This window comes from Ochotona princeps, chromosome 21 (genome assembly GCF_030435755.1).
Source record: "Ochotona princeps isolate mOchPri1 chromosome 21, mOchPri1.hap1, whole genome shotgun sequence".
Taxonomy (NCBI): domain Eukaryota; kingdom Metazoa; phylum Chordata; class Mammalia; order Lagomorpha; family Ochotonidae; genus Ochotona; species Ochotona princeps.
In genome coordinates this window covers 26,819,810-26,836,666 of record NC_080852.1, presented here as the reverse complement: position 1 = coordinate 26,836,666, position 16,857 = coordinate 26,819,810, and the positions used below count along the sequence as shown (strand labels likewise).

Sequence of the window (16,857 nt, the reverse complement as noted above, 5' to 3'; positions counted from 1 at the left end):
CACTGGGGGTTCACACTGGTTTATTCCAAGGTCTGCCAAGATGAGAGCTCTTGGGTAATGCATGAGCAGACAGGTGTGTGGAGTGGGGGACAGGGGTCACTGGCACGTGTTGTAGATCTGGACCTGCAGGTTGATGGCTTGAAGCACGCTGCGCATTCTGGCTTCCAGCCCATCTAGCTGGGCCGCCTTGCCCTCCAGTGCCCGCTCGTTCTCTTCGTAGGTTCCCTCCAGTTCTAGGAGAGAGGTGGGGGCATCCATTGAGGTGTGTGGGTCGGATCGTTCCCACTGCCACTCTCCCCAGTGTCAGGGGCTCCCTACCAACCCTCCTGCTCACCCTGTAGCCGCTGCAGCTTGTCCTGAGCAGCCTGCAGCAGGCCTTGGGCCTCGTCCCGTAGTTGCTGTGCCCTTGCCTGAGCGGCCAGCACACCCTCTGCCTTGCGCTCTGCCAGGGCCTTCACTGTCTGGTACTGGTCACCCAGTGGGCCCTGCAGCAGCTGCAGATGCACAGGGCAGGGTTGGCTTAGGAGCCCAGGGGAAGGGGCTCAGCTGCCACACCTCCCTCTCCCATCTCTGCCTACCTGCTCAGCCTCCCGAGCCCGGCCCTGGGCACTGCCAGCTGTTTCTTCGGCTGTCGAGGCAGCGAGGCTGTTTCCTGCCCTTTTCAGTTTCAGAGCCTCCAACAGGGCATCCAGTTGCTGAGCCCGCTCACCGGCAGAGTTCAATGCCTGCTCTGTACCTGCCATCTTCTCTTGTACCTGCAGGAGAGAGTGGGGAAAGGGGAAGAGAGGTGCCCGGCGGTCAATATCTCCAGTGTGTGCCCATTACCCCACCCCACTCCTACCCTCAGACACCACACCTGGTGCAGAGTCTGCTGTGTGTCCTGTGTGTCAGCCACTGCCCCCCGGATGGCTCCCTGGGCAACACCCTGCGCCCGCTGAGCCTCCTCCAGTGCCGCTTGCACTGTCTCAGCCTTCTGTTTCTCACTCTCAGCCCGGCTCCTGGGGAAAAAAAAAAAAAAGGAGGGGTGGGTTGCAGAATCAGGGGCTTGTAGGTCTGAGGACCAGGGGCCAGGGTTGTTGGGGTCAGACCGTGCCCGCTGTGCATCCTGCAGTAGTTGCTCAGCCCGACGCACATCGCCCATGGTGCGTGCCAGGATCGTGTCCACATCTGCCAGGCTCCGGACTCGCTCGGCGATGGCACCTGCCAGGTGCTGGATCTGCTCAGGTGAAGCTGGGATGGAGAGCTCCAGCACCCGTGTGGCCACCATCTCAATGCTATCAGGATCAGCCCCCTCCTCTATGAGGACACAGGCAAGGGCTTAAGGATACAGATTGTCCAGCATGAACATGGGGACACAAATGTTGGGTTGTGGACCACACAGGGGATAGGGGGGTTGCTAACAGGAATAAGGATCTAACCACAGGGATAAGAGACTTTAGGCAAGAGGCACAGTCTCGGGGATATGGATTCAGGGGCCACATGGGGCAAGGATTCAGGGGGAGCCAGACATGGGATCATAAACACATGTCCAGGGTATGAACTATGGGAGACACAGACACAGGATGAGGACGTGGGGAGGAAACAAGCCCATGGCCTGGGCCACAGGGGAGGCTCACGGCTGAGGAAGTCCTTGACACTCTGGATGAGTTCTCGAAGTTCCTGGTTGGCTTGCTCCACCCGTCCCCTGGAGGCATTAGCCTTGTCCAGGGCTTCCTGGGCCCGCTGCTGTGCCTCGCCAGCTTGCCGACGGGTCTCAGCCACCTGGCTAAGAATGCCACCGCCTGCCACCAGTGCACGCTGCAGCTCAGCTTGGGTGTGCCGGGCCCGGCTCAGTGCCAAGTCAGCCGTGGCTGCTGCCCCACTGCAGCCGAGGCCCCCACAGCGGGGCTGCCCCTCCTCGTCCCGACAGCCTGCACCCCCGCAGGGGCTTGTAGAACAGGGAGCATCCCCGGGGGCTCCGCACACCTGCCAGGCACAAAACAGATCAGGAACCCACTGGAAAAATCTCAGTGTGCCCCCCCACACCCACCCCTTAAATGGGCTCCCAATTGCTGTCTTACCAGTTCATTGAGTCTGGTTAGGCTCAGGGCCTGGGCGCGAGAAGAGAGCTCGCCCAGGGCTTGCTGGTTAGCCAGGTATTTCCGATTGAAGTCTTCCCTCTGGGCTGCCATCAGTGTTTCTGTCCTTCGCCGGGTATCTGCCGAGTTGCTCACGGGACTGGGCACTAACAGGGCCGAGGCATTGGCACGACGCTCTGCCTCAGCAGACTGGCCATAGGCTTGGCGGATGCTGTCATAAGCACCTACATTGGGCAGAGGCGGGTGTTCAAGCTGAAGCTCCAGCCAGCCCTGCCTAAGGCTCCGTTGGGCAGTGGACTCACCCAGGAAGTTTGAGTGTTTGAGCAGGTCCAGATGCTGGTCAAGCTGCCGCAGAGTGAGATTCAAAGCAAGCCCATCGCGCTCCAGACCGCTCAGGGCATGATTAGCATTGAAGTTCTCATCCTGCACGTCAGTCAGCTCTGCCTCCAGCCGAGTAAGGTGTTCAGTGGCCTCCCCAATTTCACGCCTGTATCAGTGAAGTTGGGGTACGGGAGGGTTCTCAGAGAGGTTTCCACCCTAGTCTGCTGGGCTACTACCCCACCCCACCGCGCATCCTCAGGCCCATACTCACCGTAGCTCTTCCGTGGCCTCCACAAGTTGTGCAGCAGAAGCAGCTGAGGCATTGCGGGCACCCACAATAGTCTTCACGGTGTCCAGCTTCTCCTGCAGGTCCAAGAAGCTGCTCTCAAAGGCACCCAGCACACCCGTTTGCTGTAGCTCCTGGGCCCGCTGCTGCAGCCGCCGTGTGCGAGCAGCCAGGTCCTGTACTACACGGTCCCAGTCCCCGAAGCATGCGTGGCAGGGGTAACAGGCAGGAAAGACACCCGAGAAGCCACGGGCACACTGGTCACAGCGCACACCAGACACGCCAGGGCGGCAGCTGCAGTGGCCGGTGGAGCGGTGACACTGAGGCGTATCTATTCCCCGAGGGTCGCAATCGCAAGCTGCAGGAAAGAGCAGACCACATAATAAAAAGGCTGCCGTTAGGGAGGAAGGGAGTATCCTGGCTAGCCCATTGTCCACCATGGCCATGCTGGCTGCCTTACCACGACACTGCAGCCCGGGATCTCCCCAGTGAAGCTCTTGGCACTCTGAACAGGTCCGCCCACCAAAGCCAGGAAGGCAGTGGCACTGCCCTGTAAACTAGAGTGGGGACCGGGCAAGGCTCAGGGCCATTGCAGAGGCTGGGCCCTCAAGACCAGGCAGACAGCTAGCCCGTCACCCAGGAACACAAAGGTGGATTCCATACCTCATTACAGGTAGGACCTCTGGCCCGGCTTAAGTGGCAGGCACAAGGTTGGCAGCCATGGCCGCTGGTAAGGTTCCAAAAGTTGGGGGCACAGCGGTCGCAGCTAGGGCCCTGGACGTTGGGGAGGCATGGGCACTGCCCAGTGTTTGGGTCACAGTAACACTGGTCAGTGGACGGACACTGCCGGGGATCTGTGCCCAGCAAATTGCAGGTGCAGCCTATAGGCCAACCAAGATAGACATATAAGTCAGGAGGAGCCCCAGGCAACCGAGCCCCACCCAGACCATCCCCCTTGCACTCCCTGACACTCACGGCGACAGCTCTGCCGGGCAGCCTGCCCGTGGAAGCCAGGTTTGCAGTGGGCACAATGTGGCCCCTCTGTGTGGTGTAAACAGCGCAGGCACTGCCCCGTGCGTGGGTCACAGGCCTCAGGATCCGTGGGGTCAATGTTTCCGCTGCATTCACATGGCTGGCACTGGCCACCAGGCCTCGATGGGTCACCAAAGTGCCCAGGGGCACAAGCATCACACCGCGGTCCTGCCCACCATTAAGCGGAAAACCGTAAGAGTTCAGGCCAGCTACCTCACCCAATTCCCTACCTGCCTGCTGCCCTTGGGCTCACCTGTGTACCCAGCCTGGCAGTGGCACCTGATCTGTTGGGAGTGCCCGTCACGGTGGCAAGAAGTAGCAAAGTGCCGTTGGCTTCCAGGGCCTTCAGGGCAAGGACAGGGCCGGCACTGGCCCCCATAGGGGAGCCGGGGATCCCCGTGGAAGCCAGCCATGCACCTGCAGTGAGGAGAAAGAAGAGCTGTGTGTGTAATCTCCTAGAAAGCCTGCCACTTACCCCCTTCCCACCTTACCCCCCACCTCACAGTGCTGCAGGCCCACCTTTCACAGTGGTCACCCCCCGTGTGATCTCGGCAACCCAGGCAAGCTCCTGTGTGAGTGTCGCATTCATCTGCATGCCCATTGCAGACACACGGCCGGCAACTAGGGAATCCCCACTGGCCACGCTGGCAACGGTCACAGCGAAGTCCAAATGCACCAGTCCGGCAGGGACATTGCCCACTGGTTCCTTCACACAGGCCTCTGAGAGCTCCCTCGGGGCTGCACTGACATGCTGGGGACAGGGCAGAGGCTGAGCTGAGGGCTTGGAGCAGGGAGTTTCTGAAGGAAGTCCGGTTGGGGTCAGGAGAGGGAAGTTGGAGAGTAGAAGAGAACCCCAAGTGACTCAGCAGGGCTTAAGGCATGGGGTACCAGGCAGAGTTAGGAAGGACACAGAGCCAATGGGAGGAGGTAGAACAGGAGTAGAAAGGGGAGAGAATCAGAAGCCACAAAGCATACAGGTACCTTGACACCCAGAGGGGCCAAAGCCATAGTAGCCGGGGGCACAGTGGTCGCAGCGGCGCCCAGCCACTCCAGGTTTGCACAGACACTGGCCGCCATGTGGGTTGCACTCTGAACTCAGTGAACCTTGAGGATCACACTGACAGGCTGTGTGCAATGGCAGAGAAATCCACATCACACTGGGGTCCCCACCTCTGCTCTGCCAACCCACATGAAACCACATACTCACGCAGAGCACCATTGTAGATCAGGGAGGACAGACTGATGAGGAGGGGGCTACAGGCCTCAGAGGGGCGGCTCTTGCTGAGCATCAAGCCCTCCTCATGGCAGCGGTAGCGTTCAAAAGTGGCCCGGCGCTCCAGGGCAGCAGCGTCACCCCCACTAAACATCTCTAGCACTAGGACGCGAGGCAGCAGCACCAGCTGAAAGATGAATAAAGGACAGGGTGGCTCAGTCCCTGGAAGCCATGCTGACACTGCCACCAACCTCCCTCTGGCATCACAGATCCTTCCCTCCCACCACCACCACACGCCCAGCCCACAGGCCTGCTGTCTTGGTCAGTGTGGGCAAGGGGATTGCTCACCGAGTCAATCAGCAGGCCTGAGTAGGGGGTCTCAGGCTGGGCACTGCTTCCTGTCCGCACCAGCTTCAGAAGCAGCTTGTAGGAAATGCCAGGCTCAAGGCAGATGGGACTGGAGAACATCAGGTATCTGGGGAAAGTGGTGACAGTGTAGGGGGTCATCAGGATCTCTCTAATCCATCATTTTGGGCCTCTCCCAGCCCTTCCACAACAACTAAACTGTTGTCAAAAGCAGAGACTCCTGCTGGGTCAAGGAGAGGTGGGTCTTTATGAACATCACGGTCAGCTAAATGTTTATGGCAGGTATAGCCAGGACCGTTCTGCTATCTGCTTCCTGTGGATATAAAGAAATAGAGTGATGAAGAAGACACATGAAACAGCGCTACCTAAAATACACTAAAACATCCCTCTGGACCGGTCCCAGTCCTGCTCAGAGTGCTGTGACACAGCCATTCCCCAATGACGGACCCTCTACACAGTGATTGATGAGGGTTTCTCATTCCTTCCTGAGAGACCCCTGAGAGAGCAGGCCTTGTCCTGACTGCTTCCTCCCCATGACCAGAACCATCCGCAACAAGCCCTGACAAACAGCCATCAGGAGGAAACCTTTAAAGGAACAGGTGAGGTGCCCCACAATCCGACACCACTATGGGTGCTGCCATGAGCGAGTGAGCCCACCTGGCGTCTGGTTGCAGCATCCCTTTTATGTGATCGTCTCTGGGCAGCACATGCCCGCACATGCTTTGGGCAGACACAGGCCCTGGACGCTGCACGGTCACTTCCATCTCTGCCCACTGCTGTGGAACCTGGGGAAACAGGGTGACGATGAAGGAGAGGCTCCCACATTCAGGGATTCAGCTCTGGTTCAGTCATCACAGCATCTGACCTGGGGCTCCAAGCGTAGCAGCAGGTCATAGTCCATGGCCTTCGGCACAGAGGTCACCACAAACTCCAGCGTCTGGCCTTCTCGAAGCCGCACAAAGCCTGAGCCGGTCCAGGATGGAGTCTCCTGGGTAGTTACCAGGCGCTCCACCACATCAACCTGGGAGGCATTGAAGCCAGGGAGAGGGACTTGGGGAGGCATGGCCTTTGATATGGACAGCCCCCAACCCCTGCTGAGGCCTTGCCCAGGGCTCGAGAACACCACCCATAATCCCACCTCACTGGCCAATGTCCCCACCCACCCCCTGCCCTCTCCTGGGGTTCCCACCTGCCCTCGGATATCCTCAGCCTCCCAAGCCAGGTGATCTAGAAAGGGCCGGAAGTAGCCAGGCTGCACCTGCTCACAACGTCGCCCAATCATGTGTGGGCGGCAGCGGCACTGACCCGTGGCCTCGTCACATCTGGAGGAGGGTCATGGGTATTCAAGAAGGATCCCTGTTCCTGCCCAGGATCATTCCCCACCCTTCCAAGACCCCTCTCATGGCACTCACTGGGGGTCCAGGGCACCGCCCACATCGCAGTCACAGGGTCGGCAGCCGAGCAGGTCATGGCTGAGGCCCCAGTGGCCAGGCTGATGGACAGGAGTTGCTGAGGGCTGGACACAGATCCCCCAGCCACCCAAGAAGGAACCCAGCCATACCTCCCAGCCTCTACCATCCCTGGGTGAACACAACGCTCCCAGGTCACCCACCAGCCCCCACTCTTGGTCTTCTAAAGCTGAAGCCTTTCAGCTGGCACTGGCACCAAATGCTTAGCATCCATCCACCAGGGCATGGACATTGCTTCCTCCCCACACCACCCTCCCTAGCCCCCTGCAGCTTCCTGCTCTGAGGACGAGTCCATGACCTCAAACCCTAACCCCTTCCAGTCGCACCAGACAGCGATCACAGCCACGTCCAGTCACTAGCCGTTTGCAGAAACAGGATCCACTGTTGGGGTCACAGGGGGTGGATCCCGGCACTGTGCCCCGTGCATTACACTGACAACCTGCAGGCAAGGAGATGATCCATCAGGACTCTGGAAGGCAAGGGCAGTCGGGGTGAAAGGTCAGCCAACTATGAGGACAGGAGGCACGTACGCTGGCAGCCTTGAGGGTCACTGGTACTGAGCCCAAAGAAGCCATCCCGGCATCGCTGACAGCGAGGGCCCATCACATGTTCTTTGCAGCGACACTGGCCAGAAACCAGTCCCAGTGCAGGGTCATCATGGGAGTCACAGCGACCACCCTCTTGAGAACCCATAGGGTCACAATCACAGGCTGGGGATAAAGAAGAGGTGTAAGATTCGCTACCCAACCAGACTAGCCCCAGTCCTGGATCCCTGGTCCTCTCCTAAGTCCCAGCCCTGGATCCTGGTCCTCTCCTAAGCCCCAACCTTGGATCCCTGGTCTGGCTCTCCTCCAAGTCACCCAGCACAACCCCTGGCTCCCTAGTTCCTGCCCCTGGCTCAGCGTTCCCTCGTCCCATAGCGAATCCCATCCTCACGGCGGCACACGGCTGGGTCCCGCAGATCCTTGGTTGGGTCCCGATAGAAGAAGGGCCGGCAGAGTTCGCAGTGGTGCCCAGCTGTGTTGTGCTGACATCCATCACACACTCCTCCACTCATGTTGCCAGATGCCAGGTATATAGCCATATCAAAGTGGCATTTGTGGGCGTGCCCATGGCACTCACACTCTGGAGGGGGAGGAAGGACAAGGCAAAGGCTAGTTGTCTTGAGGGTAAGGGACCACAGGGAGCCCTTGTGCCACCTTGCATTCCTGCCTCAGGTCAGAATGTGTGGGTGGGAGCTCAGGGTCTCTGCCAGGCTACAGAATTCAGAACCTCTGTGGGCTGGGGTCTTACTCACTCCTACAAACATGACTGTGGCCATCCTCTGCCGGACGCCAGGGCAGGTCATGATAGAAATCCTGACACCGCTCACAGTTGAGGCCACGAGTGTTGTGTTTGCAGACGCAGGCCCCGTGCACCTGTGGAAGTGGGCCGGAAGGTTGTCAGCTCTGTTCATTCATACCCAGCCCTGCTGCTGGTTCTGCCCCAGCCCTCTGAAGCCCCTTACCATGCCCTCCACATGGGCTGGTGCCCCTGGTGCAGGTGCACACTCGGAGGCGTGTCCATAGCAGAAGCAGTTGCCGCGCACAACCAGCTCATACAGGGCATAATAGTATTTCTCTCGAATTTCCCGCCGTGGGTCGAGTAGGTTGTCCCCCAGTGTGTGTAGACGAGTGAGGTTCACCCGCAGGTTGGTAATCTTCAGTAAGTCTGAGTCAGGAGCAAGGGTTAGTGCCAACTGGCCAAGCAGGCCCTTGCCACCCCTAGGCCTACCTAGGGGCTGCAGTTGCCAAGGTCACCTTGAGAGACCTGTCTACTGCTACTCAAGCTAAACTGGGCTTGGCATCTGTCCCAGCAAGCACCCAAAATAGTTCCCGAGGCCCCAAATAGTTCTCAGCCGGACGCTGGGGCTGTGCCAAGCAAAAAGGGTGGGGCACTCACTCTGAACCCGAGAGCTATATGGGTCTGGGATGGGGATAGCAGGATCCAGCACACGATAAATGACCTAGAGGAGAAGGAAGCCAAGGTGGATGCTGGACCCTGATTCAAGTCCATCCTCCTCCCCTCCCCGCACCCTCTGCCCCTCTGGGACCCCAGCTCCTACCTCGCCTTCAGTGGACGGCTCAATTTCTGAATAGCGGGACTCACACACCACATCATCCCAATGCCGTGGTGGGGCTAGTGGGACTCCCGGGAAGTCAGCCCCACAGTCATAGGAGAAGTATCGGTACACACGCCAGGTGCGGCCGAAGTCGGTTGAGCGCTCCACCAGCATGGCAGCAGGGCGGAATGTCTGGGACGGCAGGACACAGCTGATCAGTGGACAACAGGACCCAAGCCCAGCCCAAGGCCATTGAGAGTCCTGCCTGCTCATCCTGGAACTGCCTCGCAAACAGGCTAATGGGGAGGACAAGGGAAAAGCCTGGGACACAGGGTGATAGCACCTGACCCCACCTGGGATGGAGACAGTAAGAAGAGCCTCTTCCCCAACCCTGTGCAACATGGGAACTGAGGGACAGTGACTTAAAGGGCTGGAGCTCTCTGTCCTCGGCAATAGGGAAACCAAGCAGGGGGATTTAGGCAGGTTCCTGGATGGGTTGGCACCTTGAAGGTCATAATCAGGTGTGTGAAATGGAACTCAGCCTCCAGGTCCAGCTGGATGGAGACCATGGAGATACCTGGCAACAGGAAGGGAAGGTCAAGGACCATAGGCGGGCAGTCCATCCCATGCCCGGCCCTGCTCACTCTGTCTGTGCCCTCACCATTCTCTGACTGCCACCAGGCTGTCCGCCGCTGTGGCGCAAAGCTGGTGACTACATTCTGGATGCGATGGCTATGCGGGTTGTCTCGAGAGAAGGGGCGCCGGGAGTCACACAGGAAACACTTCTTTTCATCCTGGGTCGGAGCGGCTATTAGGATCAGTGCTTGAGACAGGGCCAGCCCTGCCCTGTCCCCTGCACCTCCATCCTCAGCAGCACCTGCAGGTGACTGACAATGCAGTAGGGCTGGGGGCCATGCAGGCCACAGGTGGATGAGGCTGTCAGTCGGTCAGCACGGCCCACCAGCAGGTCACCGGTAGCTGGGTAGCAGCTTCCTTGAGAACAGCCAGGCATATCTGGGACCAGGGCTGGGGCCTGAGCCAGGGTGGAAGCCAGCACTGCATGGAATGGGTCACAATCAGTGCTTGCAAGGCTGTAACCTGGTTGTCCCCCTCGGTGAGGCAGAGACCCCAGCCCTCCCCAGGACCCCCCTCACCACACAGCAGCAGGCCCAGGCGAAGCTCCCAGGGTGCCCAAGGTCCCAGGCGGCCCCTCCCTTGTTCCCCAGAGGCCCACTCCATCCTGAAGAGGAAGGGAACAGAGATGGGGGGTGATGAAGCGGCCAGAGCCGGAGTCCGTCTCGTCTCTTCAGCGTCCCCTGCTGACCCTGCCGGTGTGGGTCCTGGACTGGTTCCCCTCCAGCCCCTCCGTTAGTGCCCAGGTCCGTCCAGTTGGTGTGGCTGCCGGCGGTCCCTACACCAGCCCGGACAGGGAGTCTGGCAACTTGGAGCAAAGTTGGGAAGTGGAGCAGGAAGAAAAGCCTGGAGTGGATCACAAGCAGGAGCACGACAGCGGCCAGAGGCTACCTTCAACCTGTTCCTGCCCTCCGGAAACAGCCCTCATCCTCGGAGCTCCCTCACCCACAAATGCTTATCGTGGGACCTCAGACCCAGACTTTTGCAGGGGGCAGGGAAACAGGAAAAGGTAGAAGGTTTGGTGTTTTAGGGCCCACCACGGGAAGGGGACGCAGGTTTTGGGAGTGGGGGATGGCATGGCAGGAGTAAATAAAAGGGATTTGGTCTTCGGGTGTGGAACGCAAAGCCAAGGAGTCTTTAAAAGCCACTGTCCCCTGCTTCGAAAAGCACCAAATCAAATGTTGGATACCAGGGCTCTGACATCCCGCGGGGAGGCGGACAGGGGCAGTAAAGTCTGCAGTTTGGAGCAGTTCGGATGGGGAAGAGGTGGGAAGGCCACACCCTGCCCGAGGCCAGGGTTCCCTCGATCTCCGCCGCCCCTAGTCACTCCAGCTCGCAGGCGCGAGTGCGATGCCTCCCTTTCTGGCTATGAAAATGGACTCTCGGCCACCAACCCAAAGCTTCGGCGAGCCAATCCTTATCTCGCGCTGGTCATCCGCTCCAGACCTTCCAGCCGACCGGGAGCACCGGGAGCCTTGGTTGGAATGCGGGGCCCAGAGCGCGTGCCCCACCCAGGCCCCTGGGACTGGAGTTGGGGCGGGGTCTGGTCCCTGGACCGTGTTGTGCTTGGGTCTTCTGGGCAGGGGGCCGGCTTGCTTTGGGCCGCCCCAGCTTTGAGCGTCCTGTCTGAAGGCACAGAGAAGCAGTCGAAGCTTCAGGTCCCTGAGAGAAAGCTGGGACGTGCCTGGATCTTCAGGGACTCGCCCGGTTTCACAAGCGACCAGTCAATTTGCAGGACTTATCCTTGTCTCAGTCTCCAGTAACCTTGATGGGAGCGGAGGCGTCTCAGGGATGACCCAAAACTTGAGACCAGTAAGCAATAACAGGCCCATCAGGATCAGGGACACTAGATGCCTTCAGGGAGACATCCTGGGGGTCACCTGGGGTCAGTCAGCGTCCTGGGACACTCAGTGGGGGTTCTCTGGGATCTTCAAGCCAGCAGGGTCTTCCTGAGGTCCCAGAGTCTTTCTTTGCAGACACCATGGATGGCAAGTCAGCAGGTGGAACATGCACTGGCACTCATGGACCCGTTCTCAGTTCACAGAGCTGGCAAGGTAATTTTGCCTTCTTGTCCAGTGCTAGCTCTTTCTGTGCCAGGGAATGCTCCAACCTGGGGAGCCAGGCTTGATGCCTAGACCTGACCCTCCACCCTTGCCTTAAATCTCAGTCACAATCCTGATCTCGACCCTGGTCTGAACCATAAATGAACCCTGACCCTCATCAACACTGAACACCCCCGTTCTGAATTTGATGAGCCCAGCCCTGATGCTGACATGAAACCAGAGTGCTGGGAACCCAGGTCTGACCCTTCATGACACCCCTGTTCTGACCCCAACCCAACTGCCTCCTCTCCCCTCCTCACACACACCTGCCCTGATTTGGTCCAACCATGAACCTTTGGAAGGCTTCAGATGCCCTGCGCCTGTCTTCTCTAGTGGTCCTGGGACCCTGTCATTGCCCAATCCCAGATAGCCAACAAACCTGGGCTTCCAGAGCAATTCATGCAGAAGTAGGATTGAAAGAGAATCTCTGTTCTTCTATTAATTTTTTGTTAAGTTTTAAAATTAAAGATTGGTTTAATTTATTGTCAAGGAAGATTTACAGCTTCCCGCTTGTGGCCTGAGAAAGCAGTAGAGGATGCCCCAAAACCTTGGGACCTTTCGCCCACTTGGGAGACCTGAAAGGAGTTCCTGGTTCCTGGTTCCTGGCTTTAAATCATCTCAACTCTGGCCATTGTAGCCACTTGGGGAGTGAACCAGTGGATGGAAGGTCTTTCTCTCTGTCTCTCCTTCTCTCTGTAAATCTGTCTTTCCAATAACAATAAACAAATCTTTTTTAAAAAATCCCACACCCTCTCTTCACATTTGCCACAGCTGCACCTTCCGCTCTGGGGAAGAGGATAAGGGTCTTGATGCTACGAACCTTGGGCCTGACGATCTTGCCTCTGACAACTACTGAATGGTGTATTAAGAATCACAAGAGCTGTCAAACTTTCAAGAATTTTGCAAATGAGGTAGTGAATGTCAGGTGGACTGAAATCACTCAAAGTAAGCCTACTTACACCATGGGGAACAGTCCTACAAATGATCTCCCCTAATAAATCAGACTCCCAGCCAGTTCAACACTCACCATCACACCTCAGCCCTTACAACTGTTCCTCCTCCTGGAGGAGTAACATGATAATGCCCATGATGTTCCCTGCACATACCATCAGCTCAGACCAGGCATGCCACAGACAGAGGTAGGGCCTGGAGAATGTGCTGGATGAGCTGCAACGTTGTTTACATAGGGACCAAGGCAGCCACGGCCCAGGGCCTCCTGCACTGTGTCACATCTCCTGGGTCTGGATTTGTAAGCCAGAAGGAGTGAGTCAGATGTACAATGTGTTTCCAGCAACCCCATGTCCAAGCTATGGCTTCCTGCCCCCACCCATTGTTCCTGTGGCTCTGTACCCACTCATGCTTCACTGGGGCTGGGACTGCCATATCCAGGATACAGAAGTTGCAGGAGGCAACCAGAACTCACTAATCCATGGGCAGAATTCCAGGGCAAGGAGAAATCCCACAGGGCATGGGAAGACAGGCCAGTGCAACTCCCTGACCCGTACATTCCTACAGACAAGATAGAGAACCTAGCATTTCTGATCTCTTATCACCCTGCACCCAGTCTCCCTGTAAGAGAAATTCCTTGCCTAGGAAAAATCCCCCTACTATGGCCCACATCTCCACCCACCACTCCACCTCTGACTGGACATGCCAGAAACTGTGGGTACACTAGGCAGACCCCATTGATCAATTTCTTAAGTTTCAGTTCACATGCAGGTGTCCCCTTGGGCTGGCCTATTCCCCCATCACTGCTGTTCCATCCACTGCTATGCCTAGTGTAGATATGACCTGGGCTCTATGCCTGGCCTCCTGGAAAAGCAGGGAAGCCAAGCAGGCCTGGGCCTCTGCACCTACAAATTGGTCCAGATGGGTACAGACGCATCCACACCTCCTTTCCCTGTAACAACATCTGTCTGTTTCCTGGAGCCTCCAGACACACAAGGCACCTGGTCCCTTCCTCCTGTCACAGCTTAGCCAATGCCCTCCCCTACTGCCCCTCACCTGCCATGGTCCTAGCTTAAGTTCTGCTTGCCCTCTTAGGCCAAGGCAAGACCATGACATATTCTCATTTGCAGGATGACACTTCCAGATGTTCCTGTCACAGCTGGCCCACAGCTTTCTTTCTGCTATGATCTTCTCAGTGGTCCATGGTGTCTGGACAAATGAAGTCCTTTTCTTCCTGTGAGGAGATGGAACATTAGCCCTCCATGGAGATGCTCATGGCTCCATAATTACCCAGAGAAACTTACCTGATTGGTGCCTAGACCCATTTTCAGCCAGGCCAGTATGTGACTCTGAATCTCTGACCCCAAGGAAGCTGGCTGGAGGCACCTGTGTTTTTTTTCTTTAAAACTGATTTATTTCTGGAACCAACTCAATGGCTCAACAGGCTAGGAATATTCTACCTTCTCTCCTCCTCTCTGTAAATCTACCTTTCAAGTAAAATCAATTAATTATTTTTAAAAAGATTGGTTTATGGGCCCGGCGGCGTGGCCTAGCGGCTAAAGTCCTCGCCTTGAAAGCCCTGGGATCCCATATGGGCGACGGTTCTAATCCCGGCAGCTCCACTTCCCATCCAGCTCCCTGCTTGTGGCCTGGGAAAGCAGTTGAGGACGGCCCAATGCATTGGGACACTGCACCCGCGTGGGAGACCCGGAGGATGTTCCTGGTTCCCGGCATCGGATCGGCGCACACCAGCCCGTTGCGGCTCACTTGTGGAGTGAATCCTCGGACGGAAGATCTTTCTCTCTGTCTCTCCTCCTCTGTGTATATCTGGCTGTAATAAAAATGAATAAATCTTTAAAAAAAAAAAGATTGGTTTATTTCTTTGGAAGAGTTAGAGAGAGTGAGAGCAAGAGATATTTCATCTGCTGTTTAGCTCCCACAAATGGCTTCAAAGGCCATAATTGGGCCAGGCCAAGCCAGGAACTTCCTATAAGTCTCCCATGTGGGTAGCAGGAGCCCAAGCACTTTAACCATCTTCTGCTGCTTTTTCCAAGCTATTAGCAGGGAGCTGGATCAGAGTGAAGCTGCCGGGACATGAACTGACACCTGTGTAGAATTCTGGCATCCGAGATGGCAGCTTTACCTGCAAATGGCAGCCCTTACACCCTACCTTTGGATACCAGATCCCTTGCCATAAGTCCGTATGTCTGTAAATCACTGCATATTCCTCAAGAAGGAGAGAGACTCCAGGGGTGTCTGTGCCTGCTACAGGACTACCCAAGGGCCAGTAAGACTATGCCCCATCACCCTGCACCCCAGATGGGCATCCCCTGGTATAGGGTGGACACTTGAACATTGAGACTCCTCTGCAGAGGCAGGAACCCAAGGGTGAGTCCCAGCTGTGAGTCACAGGCAACAGGCTGTGTGGAATAGACAGGGTCTGAGCAGACAGCAATGATGCTGGTTCTAGCTGCATCTTCTGGAAGCCTGAAGGACTAAAATGATCCTGTGTGTGTTAAAGGGGCACAATGGCCCCACTGAAGCCACTGTTCAGAACTGCCATGGCACTGGCACCCACCCTGACCAGAGAGGCTATACAGAAACCCACACAGAGATCCAGGAATTCTGCAGCTGTGCCAGGGGTCAACCAGGGTCAAGGGCAAGCCGGGAGGATCAGAAAGAGCCACCCGCTGTGTCCTCTCTGCAGGCATCCTCTGCCTAAGCCAGGCAGCTGTTTCCTTGCAGCTGTTTTCAGGAGTGTTTAAGTTTGGGGACAGTGGGGGAAGGCAGAAGTAATACGTGTGTTATTGTTATTGTGTGGTATAGCAAGGTATAGCGCCAGGATGCCACATTGGCGTCAGTTTAAGTTCCAGGCATTTCTGCCCCAGCTCTCTGCTAACATGCCTGGGAAAGCAGAAAAAAGGCATAACAAAACAAAACAAAAACCAAGTGCTTGGGCCCCTGAACTCAACGTAGGAGACCTGGAAGAAGCTCCTGTGTCCTGGTGTCAGCCTGGCTCAGCCCTAGCGCCTCTCCACTTGGTACCTGAGCTAGCAGAACGAAGATCTCTCTCTCTCCCTCTCTCTCTCTCTCTCTCTCTTTCCCTCTCTCTGTAACTCTGACTTTAAACCAGTAAATCTCAAATAAATGTGCTATGTTCTCCCTAGGGAAATCCCAACAGCTTCCTTGGCCTTGCCCTGGCAGTGGACTGTGGGAGGAACTCTCAGCCCTGCACTCCTGCTCCAGGCCACCACAATATCCATCCTGACACCAGCAGTACAGTGGCCCGGGAATGTTGCCCAGCAGGGACACTGCCCAGTGACCTGAGAGAAGAGCATACACCTGCTGTGTTCAGCTGGCTGGAGGCCCTGACTCCTCCCAGCACTGCTCTTGCCCCAGGCAACGCCCGCCTTTGTCCAAGGATGCAGGCCTCTCCAGTCCTGGGTTGTTCGTCCTGGCCTGCTTGAACAGTTTCCCAGATCATCAGCCTTTACCTCTAATGGACCCACTGGCTTGTCACGTCCTGGCCTGTAACCCTCTCCTCTTCTTCCTCAACTGCATATTTAGCAGAATCTCTATGCCTTCACCTTCAGCACAACTCTGACTCCCATTCTCCCCTCTCTGAAGATGTAAGAACACACCGGTGATGACATAGGGCCGGGGGCACTGCCCAACCAGCGAGGCATGATCAGCATTCCCTGAGCCCTGAGTGTGACATTCACACACTGGCAAGAGGAAGGGCAAAGTTAGAACTTCATGGTGCTTCCACAAGCCTTTTTATCTCTTTGTCCACTCAAGCTCAGAGCTTTCACTCACCAGTGATGTCCCTGTGAAGTAGAGAAGCTACAGATCAGAAACACACACAGGCCTTGGGCTTTCTGCTTGAGGTCTGTGATCCCTGCCTCCTTACCTGCCTGGTGGAGCTCCTGCAGAGGCCACCCCATATCCCAGCCCCAAGAGTCCCAGCAACTCCTCTATTCAAGGCAATCGTGTCACCTTGCACAAGGCAGAGGTGGAAGAGCAGCAAGCAGGGGGTAGGGAGCCTGGCCCCATTCCCTGCCACACCTCCTAGCATTGGCCTTCAGACTCCTTGTCCCCCTACTGCTTTCTGACCTCTTTGAAGTCTGTTTTCCCTTCCTCTCCAATGGCCTCAATCCAGCCCAGACAATGGTTTCTCTCACTTGGAATAATTTCAGCAGATTCCATCTAGGCCTTTCCCCACAGCCAATTCATTCTTCTCATGCCTCTTCCCTCTTCAAGTCTCTTGAAGCCCAGCTTCTCCTTGGATAAAAGTTAAGCCCCTCTCCA

At 56.8% G+C, this 16,857-nt stretch overlaps 1 protein-coding gene across 2 annotated transcripts; it reads right to left on the bottom strand.

The window, feature by feature from the left end:
- Nucleotides 1-3: 3 nt before the first annotated feature.
- On the bottom strand, nt 4-10,319 carry LAMB2 (laminin subunit beta 2). 2 transcript variants are annotated; one of them, XM_004581454.2, is made up of 33 exons: nt 10,191-10,319; nt 10,021-10,106; nt 9,744-9,922; nt 9,528-9,660; nt 9,370-9,443; nt 8,870-9,058; nt 8,707-8,770; nt 8,273-8,475; nt 8,063-8,183; nt 7,702-7,890; nt 7,296-7,475; nt 7,092-7,204; nt 6,709-6,788; nt 6,486-6,618; nt 6,162-6,317; nt 5,954-6,081; nt 5,279-5,405; nt 4,925-5,117; nt 4,699-4,842; nt 4,237-4,468; nt 3,971-4,134; nt 3,661-3,885; nt 3,349-3,566; nt 3,146-3,242; nt 2,671-3,043; nt 2,381-2,565; nt 2,061-2,302; nt 1,617-1,965; nt 1,089-1,296; nt 857-998; nt 579-755; nt 335-494; nt 4-233 (listed from the first exon to the last, which is right to left on the bottom strand). In XM_004581454.2, exons 2-33 carry the CDS (start codon nt 10,103-10,105, stop codon nt 97-99), a joined length of 5,400 nt encoding a protein of 1,799 aa, XP_004581511.2. In that variant the 5' UTR covers nt 10,106; nt 10,191-10,319; the 3' UTR covers nt 4-96. The 2 variants fall into 2 exon arrangements, with proteins under 2 accessions (XP_004581511.2, XP_058534647.1); XM_058678664.1 differs by lacking the exon at nt 10,021-10,106 and having other exon boundaries at nt 10,191-10,211.
- Nucleotides 10,320-16,857: the final 6,538 nt, after the last annotated feature.